We start from the raw sequence: 17,303 nt of genomic DNA, 5'->3' as shown, positions 1-17,303 counted from the left end.
AAGATTAAATTCTATGAACTGTTTAGTACTGCGCCTGAATCACAGTACGTGGGGAGAGACTGCCGCTCTGTAGCTTGTGCACAGGGGTGGGGAAGCTCTAGGTTTCATTTTACAGCTTCCCGGCCTTTCTCCCAGCTCTGGGAGAAGGAAGAAATTCTCCCTCCACCCAGTCAGTAACTAGCAGTTGCTGCGCTTGCGCCTTCTGCCTCCGCCGCTCACCAGGTGCCGGAAGCACTTTCCCTCTTCCCATTGGCCGGTCAAGATCCTGCGCATGCTCTGTATATAGCACCCCCCTCAACCGCGGCCGGGTGTCCAACCAGAGCCCAAACCTGCCAACACGCCTGCGCGAGCGAGCGTGCCCCGGAAGCAGTTCTTTGGCCCTGTGACACGTAGCAACGGGGCTACAACAGGGTCTGGAACAACTTGGATTGGGGGTTATTTGGGGCCGCTGGAGGTACAACTGCTGCCGCCCCCGCGTTTGGTGAGTGTCCCAGGCCGGTGGTAAACTCTTCGGCTTCTCCCGATAGTAGTGCGGCTCGGCTTGTTGCCCTCTTTCGGCGCTTTTCGCTCAGACCCTTACTCCCTTTCAACTCCTTTCCCTGCCACGGTCTCTGCACCTTAGGTGCGACCTTCCAGGATCCTGCAGTTTGCTGGCAGGCCAATAAGCCTCGTTTTGCAAAGAGACTGTCGTGTTGTCAGTTGTAAGCCTCTGAGGAATCATCTTTTTTTACTGCTTTTCTAGATCCTTGTGGAGTCACTCCTCCCACGACCTCGCCCCTACCAAAAGCTTATCTGCTCCTTGAGATAGAAGTGTCCTCCAGGACCTCGACTTAGAAACTAGACATTTCCTTACTCCGTCTCCCGACCACCCTCCAAATGTTGCTCCCCACAGTTACTGGGGGAAAGTCGTTTTGAGTATTTGCTTAAGCAAAGTGCCAGGAACAATTTCAATAGAGCCTCGGACATGAACAGCGTTTGCTTTTCCTCTTTTATTACAGATCATTTGCAATGTCAGGCTTTGACAACTTAAACACGGAATTCTACCAGACAAGTTACAGCATCGATGACCAATCTCAGCCGTCCTATGATTATGGAGGAAGTGGAGGACCTTATAGCAAGTAACCTTTCAACTTTGGCAATTTATTTAGTTTATACTGCATTGAAAGCATGTATTCAAACTATTTGGTTCTGTCTAAAATTGAATGTGTGAACGGGTTCCCTTTCAGGAATGTAATTTTTAACACTCTCTCTTTTCTGGAGAGATCTGTGACACTAATTTGAGTTTCAAGGGATTATGCTATTTAGAATTTGGCATCTTCTGCAAAATCTTTAGGTATGCCAGAGTACAAAAGTAGCTTATTGAGATAGTTACAATATCTCTATCTCCTTTAAAATGTGAATGCAAACTTCAAGTACCTAGAAAATAGGCTGCTACTTAGTCCCCATGGACCATCAAAATCTTTTGATGGCTTGTGTAGTAAATCTTTTTCTGACTTTATCAACTATTTGATTCTCACCTGTAATCCCAGCAGCTCAAGAGGCTGAGACAGGAGGATCAAAAGTTCAAAGCCAGCCTCAGCAACTTAGTGAGACCCTGTCTCAAAATTTTTCAAAAAGTGGTGGATGCTGGGGATGAGACTCAGTGGTTGAGCTCCTCTGGGTTTAGTTCCCAGTACCAAAAAGAAAAAAAAGAAAGGTATCAACTTTAATTGAAAGTGCTTAATGACACTGTTCAAGATTGTTTAACAGTGTAACCTTCCTGTTATGAGTAATCAGGTGATTTTCATATAGCAATTGATAATCATTTTTATTATTGCTCATACTGAAGCTGACATTACCAGTTGCATATTCAAGAGGAAAATTCAAAGCCTTTCAACCTGAACTGTTAAAAAGAAAATGAAATATTTTTATAATACCTGGAGTTCACAGCAAAAGTGTGTTAACTGAGAATTTTTACCAGTTTCTTCTAGAACTATCTTTAGTCTCTTGGAATCTTAGAGATAAATCTCACTGGTCTCCCATAAAATGGAGTTTTCTATCCCAGGGTTCCTTAACATTATTAGGTGGTCTTGGACCACTTTGAGATCTTAAAAAACTGTGGACCCAATTTTCAGAAATACACATATGCTTCATCTGTTGTTTATCTGTGGATCCTGGATTTAAAGCCTCATGAAGACTTTTCTCTGATGGAGGACAAGGGAAGATTGTGTGTTTAGTCAGTGTGTGAGAAGTGTGCAATACTAGAATGTATTGCATTAATACATTAGTGCCAATGATTTTTTTTTTTAAAGCTGGGAGCAGTTCATTGTCCTTTTTTTTTTAATTTTTATTTGCTTTAATTAGTTATACATGACAGCAGAATGCATTTAAATTCATTGTACACATATGTAGCACAACTATTCATTTCTCTGGTTGTACATGATGTAGAGTCCATACCATTCGTGGAATTATACAAGTACCTAGGTTAATGTCAATCTCATGCCACCTTCTTTCCCACTTCCCTGCCCCCTTCCCTCCACTTACTTCCCTCTGCCCAATCCAGAGTTCCTCCATTCATCCCTCCCCTCCCCATTATGGATCAGCATACACATATCAGAGAAAACATTTGAGTGCCAATGATTTTTAAAAAAGAAAAATTAAATTCAGCCCCACTATGTGGTTGTCGTAGATAGGTTAACCTTTCTGTAACCCATAGATTCTTCAAATCTGATAAATTTGAGATATAAATACATAACCTGTTGAACAGTGGAGGTGAACATTTAAAAATGTCCTCTATCTATGAATTATCTTTTTCTCTCTGAGCTCTCAAGTGCTCAGTTATATACCTATGAGTATTTATCTCTTTTGATCAACCAATTGGGTAGAATGGGAATATCATGTATAGAGGTTTCCATTCATTAATTTACCTAAATATGTATTTTTGGTGATTGCTTTGTGTATAGCAAAGCCAAAGATTGGCCAGCATCATAGCTATTAGCAGTCAAGCTTTGGAGACCCTGTCCCTGTATGCCAGACTGTTTTTAACCAAAAGATCTTAATCTTTAGACTTGTAGAAGTGTTACATTTAGATTGTAGCCTCCCAGGTTGATCTACCTTAGCATTTCTTTTTTAACCTGTCCATATTTGTCACTTAAAAATGTGACTTATCCTCTTATTCCACTTAGAATCATCTAATTGCAGTTCTCCATGTGGAAGTTGTATAAATATTCTGTTGCTAACTATTCTCACAATTCCCTTCCAACCAAATCATGGGTCCCCAAGCTTTGCTTCAGTATTAGTGAAGTTTTTTGTTTTGTTTTGTTTTGTTTTATATCTCATGTACTTATGTAGCCATTGCTGCCAGTTAACAAGTATGAGTTTATAAATAATGATTAGGAAAACAAAAGGTGTTCAATATTAGTAGTAATAAATATGTGTTTCTTAGCTTTATAAGAAGTTGTACTCTCACTTCTGCATTTACCTGCAAATAGATCAACCTGCAATCTTATATTTTAAACCTTCATCTTAGCTTACCAAGTCTCATTTTGTGTCATTTGTTAACTTGTTAACAAAGATCAGCTGATAACTCTTTGTTGCTGAAAATCTAGATTCAAAAAACATAATATTTGGATTGTCTTCAAGTTTGGCTTATTAGTCTTATCATTTGACATTTTCCTATGATGTCAGCTTTCACATTTTCTGGTGTTTTCTATGGGTACTTCATAAGTATCATTGATACACTTATATACCAAATTAAACAAACATAAAACCAAATTAAAAATTCTTTTTTTAATAGTTCTAGTTGTAAATGGACACAATACCTTTATTTTCTTTCTTTAGTTTTTTTCATGTGGTGCTGGGAACAAACCCAGTGCCTAATGTGTGCTAGGTAAGCGCTTTACCACTAAGCCACAACCCCAGCCCTTAACAGTTCTTTTGTCATAATCTATTTTTTTGTTTTTTGTTTTATCTTGTGTGTATGTGATATTGAAAAGATGCCACATTGTATTTTAGGTACACTTCTAAAATATTTAGCAATACCAGTCACTTATTTTTATTCACTTTTTAAAAAAAACACTGAGAGCTTTTGTTTTTGTCTTTGACTTAACTGATAATATCTTTGTGGAATAAGAAGCTTTGTCTTTGTTGTTGACATAGAGTACTTTTTGAGAGATTGATTTAGCATATGCTACTTTCCCTGCTGTGAAAATGTTGCTAGTCTATACAGATTATGTCTGCCATACCATGTTTTTGTTTAAAAGGAGTGAGTCCATTTTCCTCAACAGGTCCTGCCAGAAAAGGGAGGTAGTAAAATTCCAGTGTTGTCTTTCTCAGGTGGCATCTTAAAGATATAGTGATGATGCCAGCTTAGAAATGGTCAATTGCTTTCATTATTTCTCTTCCTCACTTCAAATTTATGGATCTAAATTAGTTCTCAGGGTGGACTACAGACTCTAGAGGATGTTTGAGACTTTTCAGGGGACTTTTAAGACCAAAAGTTACTTTCATGGCAATACTAAGACATTCTGTGCACATGTTAGGTGTGTTAACATTTGCACCGATGTTGTAAAACTGTGTTTGGTAAAACTGCTGCTACCTACGTATAAATCTTCACAGGAGTATCAAATCATTCTAGTAGTTGTATTCTTCATGGCCACACACCTGTAGGAGAGCAGAGGGAGTCAGTTTTGTTTAAGGATTCCTTTAATGATGCAATAACATTTGTCATTTTGTTAAATCCTGACCCATTAGTATATACATTGCTTCAACATTCTGTTGACAAAATGGGAAACAGTCATAAAACACATCTATTGCATACTGAAGTTATGGTATCGCTAAGAAATGCACATGTGCAATTTGAGTTGCAAGTGGAACCAGTTTGCAACCAGCTTTTTCATGGAGACCATTTTTATTTGAAGTGACAAACTGTGGTTATTCAAATTTGAGTGTTTAACAGATATGTTCTGAAAAATGAGTAAGTGAGCCTGTCATTTCAAAGAAAGCTGCTGACAGTATGTTTCTCCAATGATGAGTTTTGAGTTTTCAGGTGAAAATGACATTTTGGGAAACTAATATTTATCACTATGAAATTGTCAGCTTCCTAATAACCATTTTTCTGATGAGAACAATGACAATATTAAATACAAAGTTTTTTAATATTGTAGAATGAAATATGACAGTATTTGGAAGATAGGCAAAATTAATACTGACTTTTCTAAATGACCAAAGCATGATGTTTACAGAATTATGTTAGAGTGAAAGATCCAAGAGTGTAAGATAGATCCATATATTTTAATGTAATGGCACCAAAAGTTCATTGATGCTGTTTCAAGTTCCATATTGCAGCTTAAATTTTAAAATACTACCACTCTGTTTTGTATTTTAATGTAGTTTCAAAAAACCATTCATGAACCCAAAGAGATTTATTATAGTACTCTTTTTATTCCTAACTACATGTTTGCAGAATGGGTTTTCTTTAAGAACTTCAATTAGCACAATATATCACAACAGATTAAATTCAGAAGCAGTTATAGAAATCTAGCTATCTTTTATTAAACCAGTCATTAATAAGATTTTCAAAAATATAATATGGTGTGACATTTTCAATGAATTTTTGTAAAAATTTTTTCATAAAGATATGTTAAAATGTATTGGAATTGTCACTTTAAAAGAATTTATAAATATTTTAAATGTTTATTAAACATAACATTTCTTTTGTGGTAAATTTTGATAGATAATAGCCCATTTAAGGTTTTTAATACATTTTAAGAATATAAAGGGGTTCTAATACCAAAGAGTTTGAGAACTGCTAGTCTGTAGTATTTTTTTTTTTTTTTTTTTTTGGTTTTCTACTGAGTCACATTCCTTTCCTTCTTTTTCTCCCTCTCTCTCTTTGTCAGAGAATAAAATAGTCTTTTTTAAGCAGATTGTAGAAACCTCCATATGGAGGTTTAGTTATAGTTTCATAGACTCCAATCTTAACAGAGAGCAACACAATAGTATATTATATTGAATCAGGAATTGTGAATTCTTATCCTAGTTCAACTAGCTAGCCCTGTTGGGTGGTGTGCATGTGTGGATGGGTGTGTGTATAAGTAGAAATCAACATATTTGCATATAAAAAAGCTGTTAAATATACATACTGAATAAAATATTACAACTATCTCTGGCAGGATTTCAAAGTGATTTTTATTAAAATTGTTAAGCATTGGCCACTGGAGTCAAAAAGTCTAGTTTTGAATCTTGGCACCTCCGTGGGCAAATTGTTTTAATCTAAATTTCAGTTTCCACATCTTTATAATGAGAAAGACAATAATATCTACCTCCTGGAGTTATAGTGAGGACAATATGAGAGAATTCACATTAAACACTTGAAACAGTGCTTTGCACATAGTTACATTTAAAAAGATTATGTTTTGAGAATCACATTGGAAACTCCAAAAGGACTGTATGTAACTGAACATTTATGTTATTTTGATTTTCTTTTAATTAAAATGTTCAATCAAAAATTAATTTTTATTTTATAATGTCAGTATTGCTAGCATGGTGGTGCACTCCTGTAATCCTACTGGCTCAGGAGCCTGGGCAGGAGGATCTCAAGTTCAAAGCCAGACTCAGCAACTTAGTGAGGCTCTAAGCAATTCAGCGAGACCTTGTCTCTAAATAAAATATAAAAAAGGGTTGGGGATGTGGCTCAGTGGTTGAGCGCCCCTGGGTTCCATTCCTGGTACCCAAAAAAAAAAAGTCAAAATTAATGGACTTCATTAGATTTTTGTATTTTTTGAAAAGGAATCAAAAAAATTTAATAGACTAAGGAATTTTCTTTAAAATATTTTACTTTTAAAATAATTATTTTACTTCTGTATTTCTTAATATATAGCTAGATTAGGAACATTTTCCAGAGCATGGTGAAATAGGTATTTAAAGGTGTGGCTTCCACATCTTTCGGTTCCTTCTTGCCATTGTCACTAAAACACCAGTGGTCAGGTATCTCCCTCTAAATCCAGGATTTACTCAGTACAAATCAGATGAGACAATAGGTGTACAACCACTTTGAAAATTGAAAAGCACTATTTGAATGCAAGGTGTATTAATTATGTTTTGTTATATTCAAAAAGCTTTAACAAAAAACAAACTTGATTTTTCCATGCTGAGGTTTAAAGAATGTTAGAGATTTACCCACTTGCAAAAAGTAACATTATGAAAAGTAAAAGAAGGATGATTCTATAGGTATACAAATTACATGGAAAATTATATAATGTGCAAAGTCTGTTATCATAACTTCTTTTCATTTTCTTAGGCATAAACGTATTTCATGGAATATTGTTATGTTACATACCCTCACTAAGGGAGAAAAATAGTTTTGTTTTTATTTGTTAACATTCTAATGTTTGAAATGTAATAGTTTGTAGACTGCTTAAATACACTGCACAAATGAATACTGACATCAGGGAGATTCTCTATAAAAGCAGATGACCTTTCAGGGTAGATAATCAGCTTGATCTTTTAATCATTCCATCAACCATTTATAAACACTGGCAAAGTGAGTATTCTAGGAATAGCATGACCAAGATTCTGTAGCTGTCAAATGAAAATTTAGGAATTTCAAGGATATCAACTATCAAGGGATTGAAATACTTTTGAAAACTAACTTTGTTTGATTTGTAGACAGTATGCTGGCTATGACTACTCGCAGCAAGGCCGATTTGTCCCTGCAGACATGATGCAGCCTCAGCAACCATACACTGGTCAGATTTTCCAGCCAACTCAGACATATACTCCAGCTACACCTCAGCCATTCTATGGAAACAACTTTGAGGATGAACCACCTTTATTAGAAGGTAAGATCTGTTGTAACATTTGATAGTACAAGTTGAATATGCCCTAACTGAAAAGCGTGGGACCAGAAGTGTTCTAGATTTTGAAGTTTTTCAGATGTTAGAGTATTTTCATAGAGTTCACTGGTTTCTCATCCCTAATCTGAAGCTCTGAAATCTGAGATCGTCCAAAATCTGAAATTTTTTGAAAATTATGCTGGCATTCAAAAGAATTTCAGTTTCAGAGCATTTCAAATTTTGAATTTTTTTTTTTTTTTTTTTTTTTTTGGTACTGATAATTGGACCCAGGGGTGCTTATCCACTGAGCCATATCCCCAGCCCTTTTTTTGTATTTTATTTAGAGACAGCATCTTGTGAAGTTGCTGAGGATGGCTTTGAATTTGCAATCCTCCTGCCTCAGTCTCCCAAGCTGCTGGGATTACAGGTGTGTACCACCACACCTGGCTAGGAGCTCATTTTGGACAAAGTGTATGTGAAACCACATGGGACTAAAGGGTACCAGAATTTTTTAATAAAGTAATACTAAAGTATATCAGTTTGTAAACACTGATTTTCACTTCAGATTATTAATTAAATTCTGTCAGTGAAAGAAACGAAATAACAGTAGTGATTATTGTACATGAAAATGGAAATAGATTAACAGACTGATGACATAACTTAAAAATATTGTAGTTTTCAAAACCTACAAAGCAGTAATTTTGACTATTTGTGTGTGTGGACTAGATATCCTTTGAAAGTCTAAAGAAAGCTGTGAATACTGTCCTCAGAAAATGTGAACATGCATAGAGACATAGTTTTGTATACAATTTCACGGACCACCAGGTATTCCTGAAGCCTTAGATAAAGAACCCCTTTCTGTTAACACTGTCCATGTATTTTTTACTGTGCAGTCATAACTGAGAGATGTAATGAGTATCTGTTTCATCACATCTGTACCCTTTCCAACATTAAACAGAAGCTATATATTTATAGAAGTACCACAAACAGTAAAGACTGGTGTTGAGGATTCACTAAAGTAGTATTGTTGAATATTTCTAGATTCTCTTTTGATGCTGAGTGTTCGATTTTGTTTCTTCATCAAATGTAGATTCTGGGAAATTAAAGGTATATCACAGATTCTGGTTGACATCCTTATTTTCTTTTGCCTTAGAGTTAGGTATCAATTTTGACCACATCTGGCAAAAAACACTAACAGTGCTACATCCATTAAAAGTAGCAGATGGCAGCATTATGAATGAAACTGATTTGGCAGGACCAATGGTTTTTTGCCTTGCCTTTGGAGCCACGTTGTTACTGGTAAGTTTTTTAGTTTCATCTCTCAGTTTGAGATTTAACAGTCTTTAAATATTCTACTAAAAAAACATTTTGAAGTTTTGCTTATACCTCAAGTCTTTTATGTGTTTTGGATGGTATTAAGTTGTTCAAATTTATACCTATTGATCATGTCTCCATCAATAGTACCATATAGTGTGTTTAAAAAATAATTTCTTATTCCAAGAAGTGGTCCAATGAGGGACAAAACAAAACAATAAGGGAAAAATATATAATGTGTGACTTCAATCCCTCAGTCTGAATCTCTTCTTTTTACTTTGCAGGTATTAACAATGTTCTTTGTCTTTTTGTATGTGTACTGGGGATTTAACCCAGGGGTGCTTTGCCACTAAGCTACAACCTCATCCCTTATTACTTTTTGTTTTAAAACAAGGTCTCCCTGAGTTTCTGAGGCTGGCCTCAAACCTGTGCTCCTCTTGTCTTAGCCTCCCAAGTTACTGGGATTACAGGTGTACACCACAGCACCTTGCCTGCTTTTGTCTTTTTTTAAAATGATAGTATTTTTTGCTTATTTATTTAAATTGCTAGACTTTGGGGCTGGGGAGATAGCTCAGTTGGTAGAGTGCTTGTCTTACAAGCACAAGGCCCTGGGTTCGATCCCCAGCACCGCAAAAAAATAAATAAATAAATAAATTGCTAGACTTTGGTCAGTGTTTTGTTGTTGTACTCATGGTTACTTTCCTATACATGCTTTACCTTGTAATGAGTCAAAACATTGAAGAACTACAGGGGTTATTTTTCCATATCTTCCACCTCCCCAAGAATGTTAAAGTATATTAGAACAAAAAGATATTTTAAAGATAATTATTACTGTTTTATTTTATATCTCCAAATTGTAAGAGATAAATAATGTAGTGAATAAAAGATGGAATTTTTACAGGAGAGCTAGACTTGAACACCTGCTTTGTTCTTGACAAAGTTATTTAATCTAACTTCAGCTCCTTCTGCTAGATGACCCTGTGCTGCCCACAGGATTGTTTTGAAGCTAAAACAAGACAGTTTATAGCAGAACACTTTGAAAAGCACTATGAAATGGAATTTTATTATTGTTACATGAATAAATACATCAGTGAACTCAGCTGAGCTTTTTCAAATTTCCACACCTTAATGAAGTATTTACAAATAAATTTTATGTTTCAAAAATTCCAATGATTTTTCAGTTTGCAGCATGAAATGTAGAAGAATTTTTAAGATTGAGTATTAATGAGAAAAAAATCTGAAAAATCAAGGTCTTTTTGAGGGTTCCTCTACAGATAGTTTCTAGTGATAGTTTAACATGAATATAGTGATTTTTTTTTTTTAACATACCTTGACTAGTAAGGTAGTCCTAATTTGGCTTCTTTGCTATTCTAAAATTGTCTAGTGATGTCTTTTACCACAACAGAATTAATGTTTTGTTGTTATTTGTTCAAAGAACTAAAAAAATAACTATTTTGGAAAATATATGTTCCATTATATTCTGCTTGCTTTTTCTCCTCTTTTCCCCACAGAGCCCTCACTTACTGCTTATCCTGACTTCTTTCCTCCTAGCTCTTCTAACACCTATATAAAGTGATTGATAAAATTATTTCTGCTGTTAGAAAGATTATGGCTACATATGCCAATGAGAATAAGTTGCTTTGGAGCATTTGGGATGAAATAAGTTGCCTTCCAGTGATCTCTAGCAATTATTCAAGCATTCTGAATGCCTTTCCTTCCCCTCTTTGTGGTTTATTTGCTTAAATTCAACCAAAGTTCTTTTTAGAAATCAGCTAGTTTAGGTAATTATACCATGATTTTGTCCTTTTATTTGTTCAATTCTATGCCAAGTTCAAATGTTACCTGGAAAATGGAAAATTAAATATCTGTGTATTGGGTAGTGATAATTTAAGTTTCCGTTTCCAAAGTATATGAAATCTCATCTGCTCTTTTACTTCCCTATGTGAAGAATATATGCATTTGCAGATTTTGTTGCTCTTGAATTAATTATCTTTTAAATGTACTGTTTTAGAGGAAAAAAATAAGCTTATTTTTGCCCTTTGACCTGTTATCTTTTCTTTACCTATAGGCTGGTAAAATCCAGTTTGGCTACGTATATGGGATCAGTGCAATTGGATGTCTGGGGATGTTCTGTTTATTAAACTTAATGAGTATGACAGGTGTTTCATTTGGTTGTGTGGCAAGTGTTCTGGGATACTGTCTTCTTCCCATGATCCTGCTTTCCAGCTTTGCAGTGATATTTTCTTTGCAGTAAGTACTGTTCTTTATCTTGGGGTTTGATTGACTGGTTCTGTGTAATAGGATTCATTCATCTCATCATCAGTTTGAAATCCCTGGTTCAACAAATATATCAGATAGTGCCTCTTGTAAGTAAGAACTGTGCTACATGCTATTAGGTGATGAACAGCAGAAGTTGGGAATAAGTTTTAAAATCTTATGCCATCTCATTTTATCTATGATCAAGAATTATACTAGTTTATGTTTATTTACTTAATAATTGTGATCATTATATAATACACAGAAAAGTTCATGTTATTCTTAAAATTATGCTTGTCCTTCTTAATGTTTTAGATCATGTCAAATTGTTTGAAGCCTTTGGGCATATGTGAAATGAATGAATAATAAATACATATTCTTGATTTGGCAGCATTATAATTGAAAAGGAAACATACTCTTTTAATGATAAAAGGCTATTTTGAGTCTCCCTTGTTCTCAGATGTACTTGTATGCAACTTTAAATATGTGTACTTTTTAAACAATCCTTTAAGTTAGATTTAAAAGAAAAGTTGGTTACTGCACATGAAGTTCCTCCTTGTGACCAATGTGCAAATTCTGTCTAAGTAGTTCAAGCACCTCCTTGTGTCTTGTTCTGGACACTACCAATGATTAGTCTTTGTTTTAGATACTCAAAATGAATGTTTAAGAGAAGAGCAGTAGAAAAATTTTGGCAAGATAATGGCTTTGCAGCATTCCTTCTTAGGATAAAAACGCTTCAGATTGTTGTGAAGAAGCTGCTTTGTACTTGTGATTTGTAAAGAATTGATATATTTATGTTTGAATTTTATAGAAGTTATTCTTACATTAAAGTGCTGTTTTATATCCAGTAGAGTTTTGCTTCCAGGGGGCATTTGGCAATGTTTGAAGACAATATTGATGTCATAGCTGTGGGGGAGCAGGGATGGTAGTATCTTAAAGGCCAGGGATGCTGCTGAATGTCCTAATAATGCTCCTAATGTAAGAGTAGCTCCTACAACAAAGAAATTACCAGCCTGAATGTCTGAAGTGCCAAGATCAGGAAACCTCATATTTTAAAAGAGCAAAATGTAGTTTTACATTAGCTTTGTATCACATGAAATGATTCAGCATTACTGAATTTACCGTGAGACACATTTTAACATTTGAAAAAAAAATATTGATTATTTCTGTATATATCTACATGTGTATTTGAAATACTTTTCTTTAGAACAGGTTATCGTAATGTTCTTGTACAACTAATCTCACCTGTTACCCCTGCCCCTTTTTTTGTTACAGAGGAATGGTAGGAATCATTCTCACTGCTGGGATTATTGGATGGTGTAGTTTTTCTGCTTCCAAGATTTTTATTTCTGCATTAGCTATGGAAGGACAACAACTTTTAGTAGCATATCCGTGTGCTTTGTTATATGGAGTCTTCGCCCTAATTTCCGTCTTTTGAACTGAACTTACTGGAATGTGGACATCTGTGGGCCAAATACACAAAAAGGACCTTGAACTCTTAAATTGGACCAGCAAACTGCTGCAACACAATTCTCCTGCACATTTACGATACACTATTGAAGCAGTGGAAGTAAACATGTATCTTTTGTTCATTTTTATAGAACTTTTGAATACTCTATTGGATTTACCTGCAGTATGACTAGCTCTAAGTGTTTGCGCTTATACAAATAAGAAGTGCTATTTCTTTCCTGTTCTGCATTCTTTGAAAAACAACTTTTCTTCCTTACAAATTATATTATGATGTTTTTGATAGATTTTTATCAACTGTGGGAAACTAACCACAAAGCTGATAATCTTTCTTAAAAACAACCCAGTTATAGTAAACAAAACACAAAAACTATTGCAGAAATATTTTCCAAGGAATTAGGAAAGAAAAATTACCTATTCTCAAGTTAAGTGCACTGAAACAACAAAAAAGAATTCAGTGCAGTGTTGTGAGTTTGCACTTCAAAAATATTGATATTCCTGTAAATTATCTCATGAAAATTTTTGCTAAAATTCAAAGATATGGGAAGTTCACAATCTACCTTATTATAGACATGAAATGTAAACAGCTGTAGAGATATTAGTATTATCTAAATCTGAACTGGCCACATTATTGCTTAGTTGGGTCTCCACATTTCCCAAGAGAAAGAAAATCACTAACCTTTTTTGAGAAAAATATTTAAAATTTCACAATTTGAGTATTGCGGTTATCAATGTAAAGTGCATTTGATGCTTATTAATTAAAGTTTTCCCAATTAATTTTAACTGTGTTGTTGAGTTTACTTTTATTAAACCACTGTTCTTTCTGTCTCATTTTCTCTAATTAGGGTTTGCTCTTGACTCCCAACCTAACACTAGCTTTAAAAATAGAATTCAGTTAGTATAGAATCAGAAAAAGAAGATTAAATGAGAAGAAATTTACTGAGTTACTTTATTTCCTTACATTGAATTCATTTGATTTATAGTCTTAAGCTTTCTAGCCAGAGAATCTGTATGAAAATACTATGTCCTGTTTGTGGATCACTGGCTTTTTATAGAGAAACTGCCTTTAATTCTAGATAAGTTCTGTTACACCTATGAGAAAGTCATGGTACGGGGAGGAAAATGTTATCTTTTTTTAAAAAAGAGACTTTCAGACTAAAGAAAAAATGCCATACTGATGAATTTGTAGAGCAATTTTTCAAGTGTAAAAGGAGTGTGGGGTAAATTAAAACACATTTCCTGTAAGATCCTAAGTTCTAATTTCTGGCATCACATAAATATATTTTTCTTCATACTTAATCTTCAGGAGAAACATTTGCTAATAGTTTTGATTAGATTTTCAAACTTATAAAATTAGAATAATTTATTGTTATCTTTGAATATCTTTGAATAGTATCTTTACCTTTTTCAGTTTTTTTTTTTTTTTTTTTTTTTATAAATACAGTCCTTGTTAAGACAATGTACGAATGTCTTCTGTTAATATTAAGCTCTTGGGAACAAGGGAGATGATGCTTTGGAAATTAGATTCATTCTTGGTTAGACTTAACACTAATTGTCAACCACTTTCCCTAAATGAATAAAATTGCTTTATTATATGTTGCCTATACCCACAACAAAATAATTTTTAAATTGTTGTACACATTTTTTTGTTGCTGGTTGTTTTTTATTTAGCTCCAAAATAATGGCATATAAAACCAGTTAACATTTAGCTCTTGCTCTGTCAAAATAGCCATATGGTGAAATTGCATTTGATGCAAGAGTTTGTTTGGTTATATGAAGAGTCATATACAACCAATATTTCCCTTATAAAATTCCAAGTTGAAAATATATATAGTAATATTTATGTATACATTAAAGACTGGTATACTGTGTCTCAAAAATGTGGCTTTTTTTTCTTTTTGTATAGCATTGAATAGATTTCTGTTTCTTATATAGCATATCTGGCTTACTTTAAGTCCCTTGTTATGCCAAAAACATACAAGTACCTTTAAATACTAGAGACACTCAGCATAGCTCAGTTCACACAGTGATTAACATAAAGTAACTAAAGCTCACTGTGCAGATGACAGGTTGACACATACTGTATCTCACTCCGGGTTTTGTTCTCAGTGTGTAGAGTGGCAAGTTAAAGCACACTTCTTTGTTATTTACTTGTGAATGCATGCCATGGACATGTACTTAATTTAACACATGGGGTATATGCATGTTTTATGACTTTGCTATCATTTTGTGTTTACATATTTTTTAAGAACTATTTAGGTTTGTTGGAAAAGACATAGTAGTGCACATGCAAAGTTCTATAAATCTTGAAATGCTATCCTTGGGTACTGGCATCCAACCAAAGAGAATTTTTTAAAATGTATCTAATTTACATGACTCTGGGTAACAATTAGTACTGTATATTTGACATTTTGAATGTATGTATTTTTGACCTTAGTAAGCATTATTCAACTTCTCCAAAGCTAAGAAAGATAAATTTTCTATGTTAAAATTATGCAATTATCTTTGCTTTACCTACCAAAAGAAAAGTGTATTTGATTCAAAATTATACACTCTTCCCCCCCATATGAATGGGAGAATTTAGAGTTTGAATAAAAAGGAAACTGTAGAAGTTAGAATCTTATAGAGTACTTTGCACTCAGTCATGGAAAAGTAGAAAGTCAAAACCATGTTTCAAGATTTGTTGTCATATAGAGCAGATCTGAGATAATAATTCAGTCGAGCTTCTTATCTTGCCCTGTAGGAGGGGAAAAAATGCACACACACATATATTTATATAACAGTGTTTAACCTTTCATAAAGTAGTGCCTGAAGTTTTCAAATATAGTAGCTTCCATGGTACAAATCACAATAGAAAGCATGCTTGCAAAGAGTAGCACCAAGCCTTTCTTTAAAATGCTACCCTAGAGCAAACCTCCTACCCAAATAATGCCCCAAGTTTAGTATGTGCTCACAAACTGTCCACTGACTTATTTTGTGTTGTCATGTCAAGTTTCAAATGCTAGTTACTAAACGATTTCAATTTTTTTAAATTTCAAAAAATAAAAAAAATAAAAGCTTTATTTCTCAAGTTATCTGTTTTGAATGATGTGCATGTGTCAGAATATGAACTTTAGAAATGGAACATTTAGATTCAAGCAAAAACATAAGTACTTTTTCAAAGATAATTATATGAGTTAACAAGACAGTCTTTCCTTATCAGAGTTATTTAGGATTTTGGAGAAAGCCTGGTGATAGGTAATTAACATAATATCAATATTTATTGGAAATGCCTTAAGGAAGGATTGGTTTGTGACACTCTAATGAAAGATAAGAATGCTATGTCATTAGCTTTTCCAGCAGCCTAAATAAAACCTATCCTTGCCTCTCTACAATTGAAACATTATTTTATACTATAGTGAAGAATTTTTTAAAATTAACTCTGCTTCTGCACCATACAAATTACTGATGCTTGAATTATTATACATTACTATTGCTTGAATTTTAGTAAGTTACTTTGTTTATTACCAAGTAAATACCCATTTTATAACTGGGTGATAGGTAAAATGAAACATTAAGTATTTAAGTTGTTGGTTTCTAGGGAATGGCAGGATACTTAGTCAAAAAATTTATCATTAATATGCATCTCAGAATGGTGACCCTAAAACCACCAAATGTGACTAAAGAATGAAATCTGATAGTATGCAGTTGTGATTTTGCATCACAGATGGAAATATTCCTTCTGCTCTTGTGCACAAAGTTCCTACTCTTGTTAATGAAGAACATTGCTGATGGAGCACAATGTCCTATGTTTGTGCAAATAAATTAAGGTGATTACATAGTCAAATGAGGACTAATTAAATACAGAGCTGTTTTTCTAATTTAAAAGCAAAGTACTTTCTTTAGCACATTAGGTTCTAAAAATCAGCTATTACATTTTTGTGAGCTTAACTAATTAAGCTTGTCTTGCATATATAAATTTGGTTTATTTCTGAAACTAGTACTAAATCTACTGATAACTTGCAGGGTGAATAGTTTTGTACTAAGGTGTTTTTAGTACATTTTTGACACTTGGGATACACACAATTTTACCAAGTATTCAGTGGTAACATATGAAATGCTTGTAAATTTTACTTAGTTGTCTTACTCTGATTATCCTAAAAGTAAATAAAACAATATGTTTTTTTTTCCTAGTTAAAATGTAGTTCTGAAAAAATGTCTTTATTATATTTATAATGTTTGTTGGTGGTTTTCAGTTTTATGATCTTCTGTAGTATTGGAAGATTTGGTAGAGTCTTAGAATGGTCTTAAAAACCCTTTTATTTTGTTTTTCTTTTGAATATGGAAACAGCTTTATTTCCTTTTCCAATTATACCATTACCATGATAAAAATGAATACTTCTACATGGCAACATGTTTCAACACGGATGACCTTCAAAAACATTGCACTAAATCAAAAAAAGCAAAATACAG

The 17,303-nt window shown here is 33.8% G+C and overlaps 1 protein-coding gene across 1 annotated transcript; it reads left to right on the top strand.

Moving 5' to 3' along the window:
• The first annotated feature begins 353 nt into the window (after window positions 1-353).
• Window positions 354-14,180, top strand: Yipf5 (Yip1 domain family member 5). The gene is made up of 6 exons (XM_047556903.1): window positions 354-481; window positions 999-1,118; window positions 7,648-7,820; window positions 8,968-9,113; window positions 11,197-11,378; window positions 12,660-14,180. Exons 2-6 carry the CDS (start codon window positions 1,009-1,011, stop codon window positions 12,820-12,822), a joined length of 774 nt encoding a protein of 257 aa, XP_047412859.1. The 5' UTR covers window positions 354-481; window positions 999-1,008; the 3' UTR covers window positions 12,823-14,180.
• The last annotated feature ends 3,123 nt before the right edge of the window (window positions 14,181-17,303 follow it).

This window comes from Sciurus carolinensis, chromosome 6 (genome assembly GCF_902686445.1).
Source record: "Sciurus carolinensis chromosome 6, mSciCar1.2, whole genome shotgun sequence".
In the NCBI taxonomy this organism is placed as follows: Eukaryota; Metazoa; Chordata; class Mammalia; order Rodentia; family Sciuridae; genus Sciurus; species Sciurus carolinensis.
Note: the sequence above shows the minus strand (reverse complement) of the source record. Positions and strands in the feature narration are given on the sequence as shown.

Excerpts from the sequence above, each read along its gene's own strand:
- Yipf5 (XM_047556903.1), top strand. The coding sequence starts at position 1,009 with ATGTCAGGCTTTGACAACTTAAACACGGAATTCTACCAGACAAGTTAC. Across the intron at positions 1,119-7,647 it reads AGTGGAGGACCTTATAGCAA|ACAGTATGCTGGCTATGACT; the intron begins GTAACCTTTCAA and ends TTTGATTTGTAG. Across the intron at positions 7,821-8,967 it reads TGAACCACCTTTATTAGAAG|AGTTAGGTATCAATTTTGAC; the intron begins GTAAGATCTGTT and ends CTTTTGCCTTAG.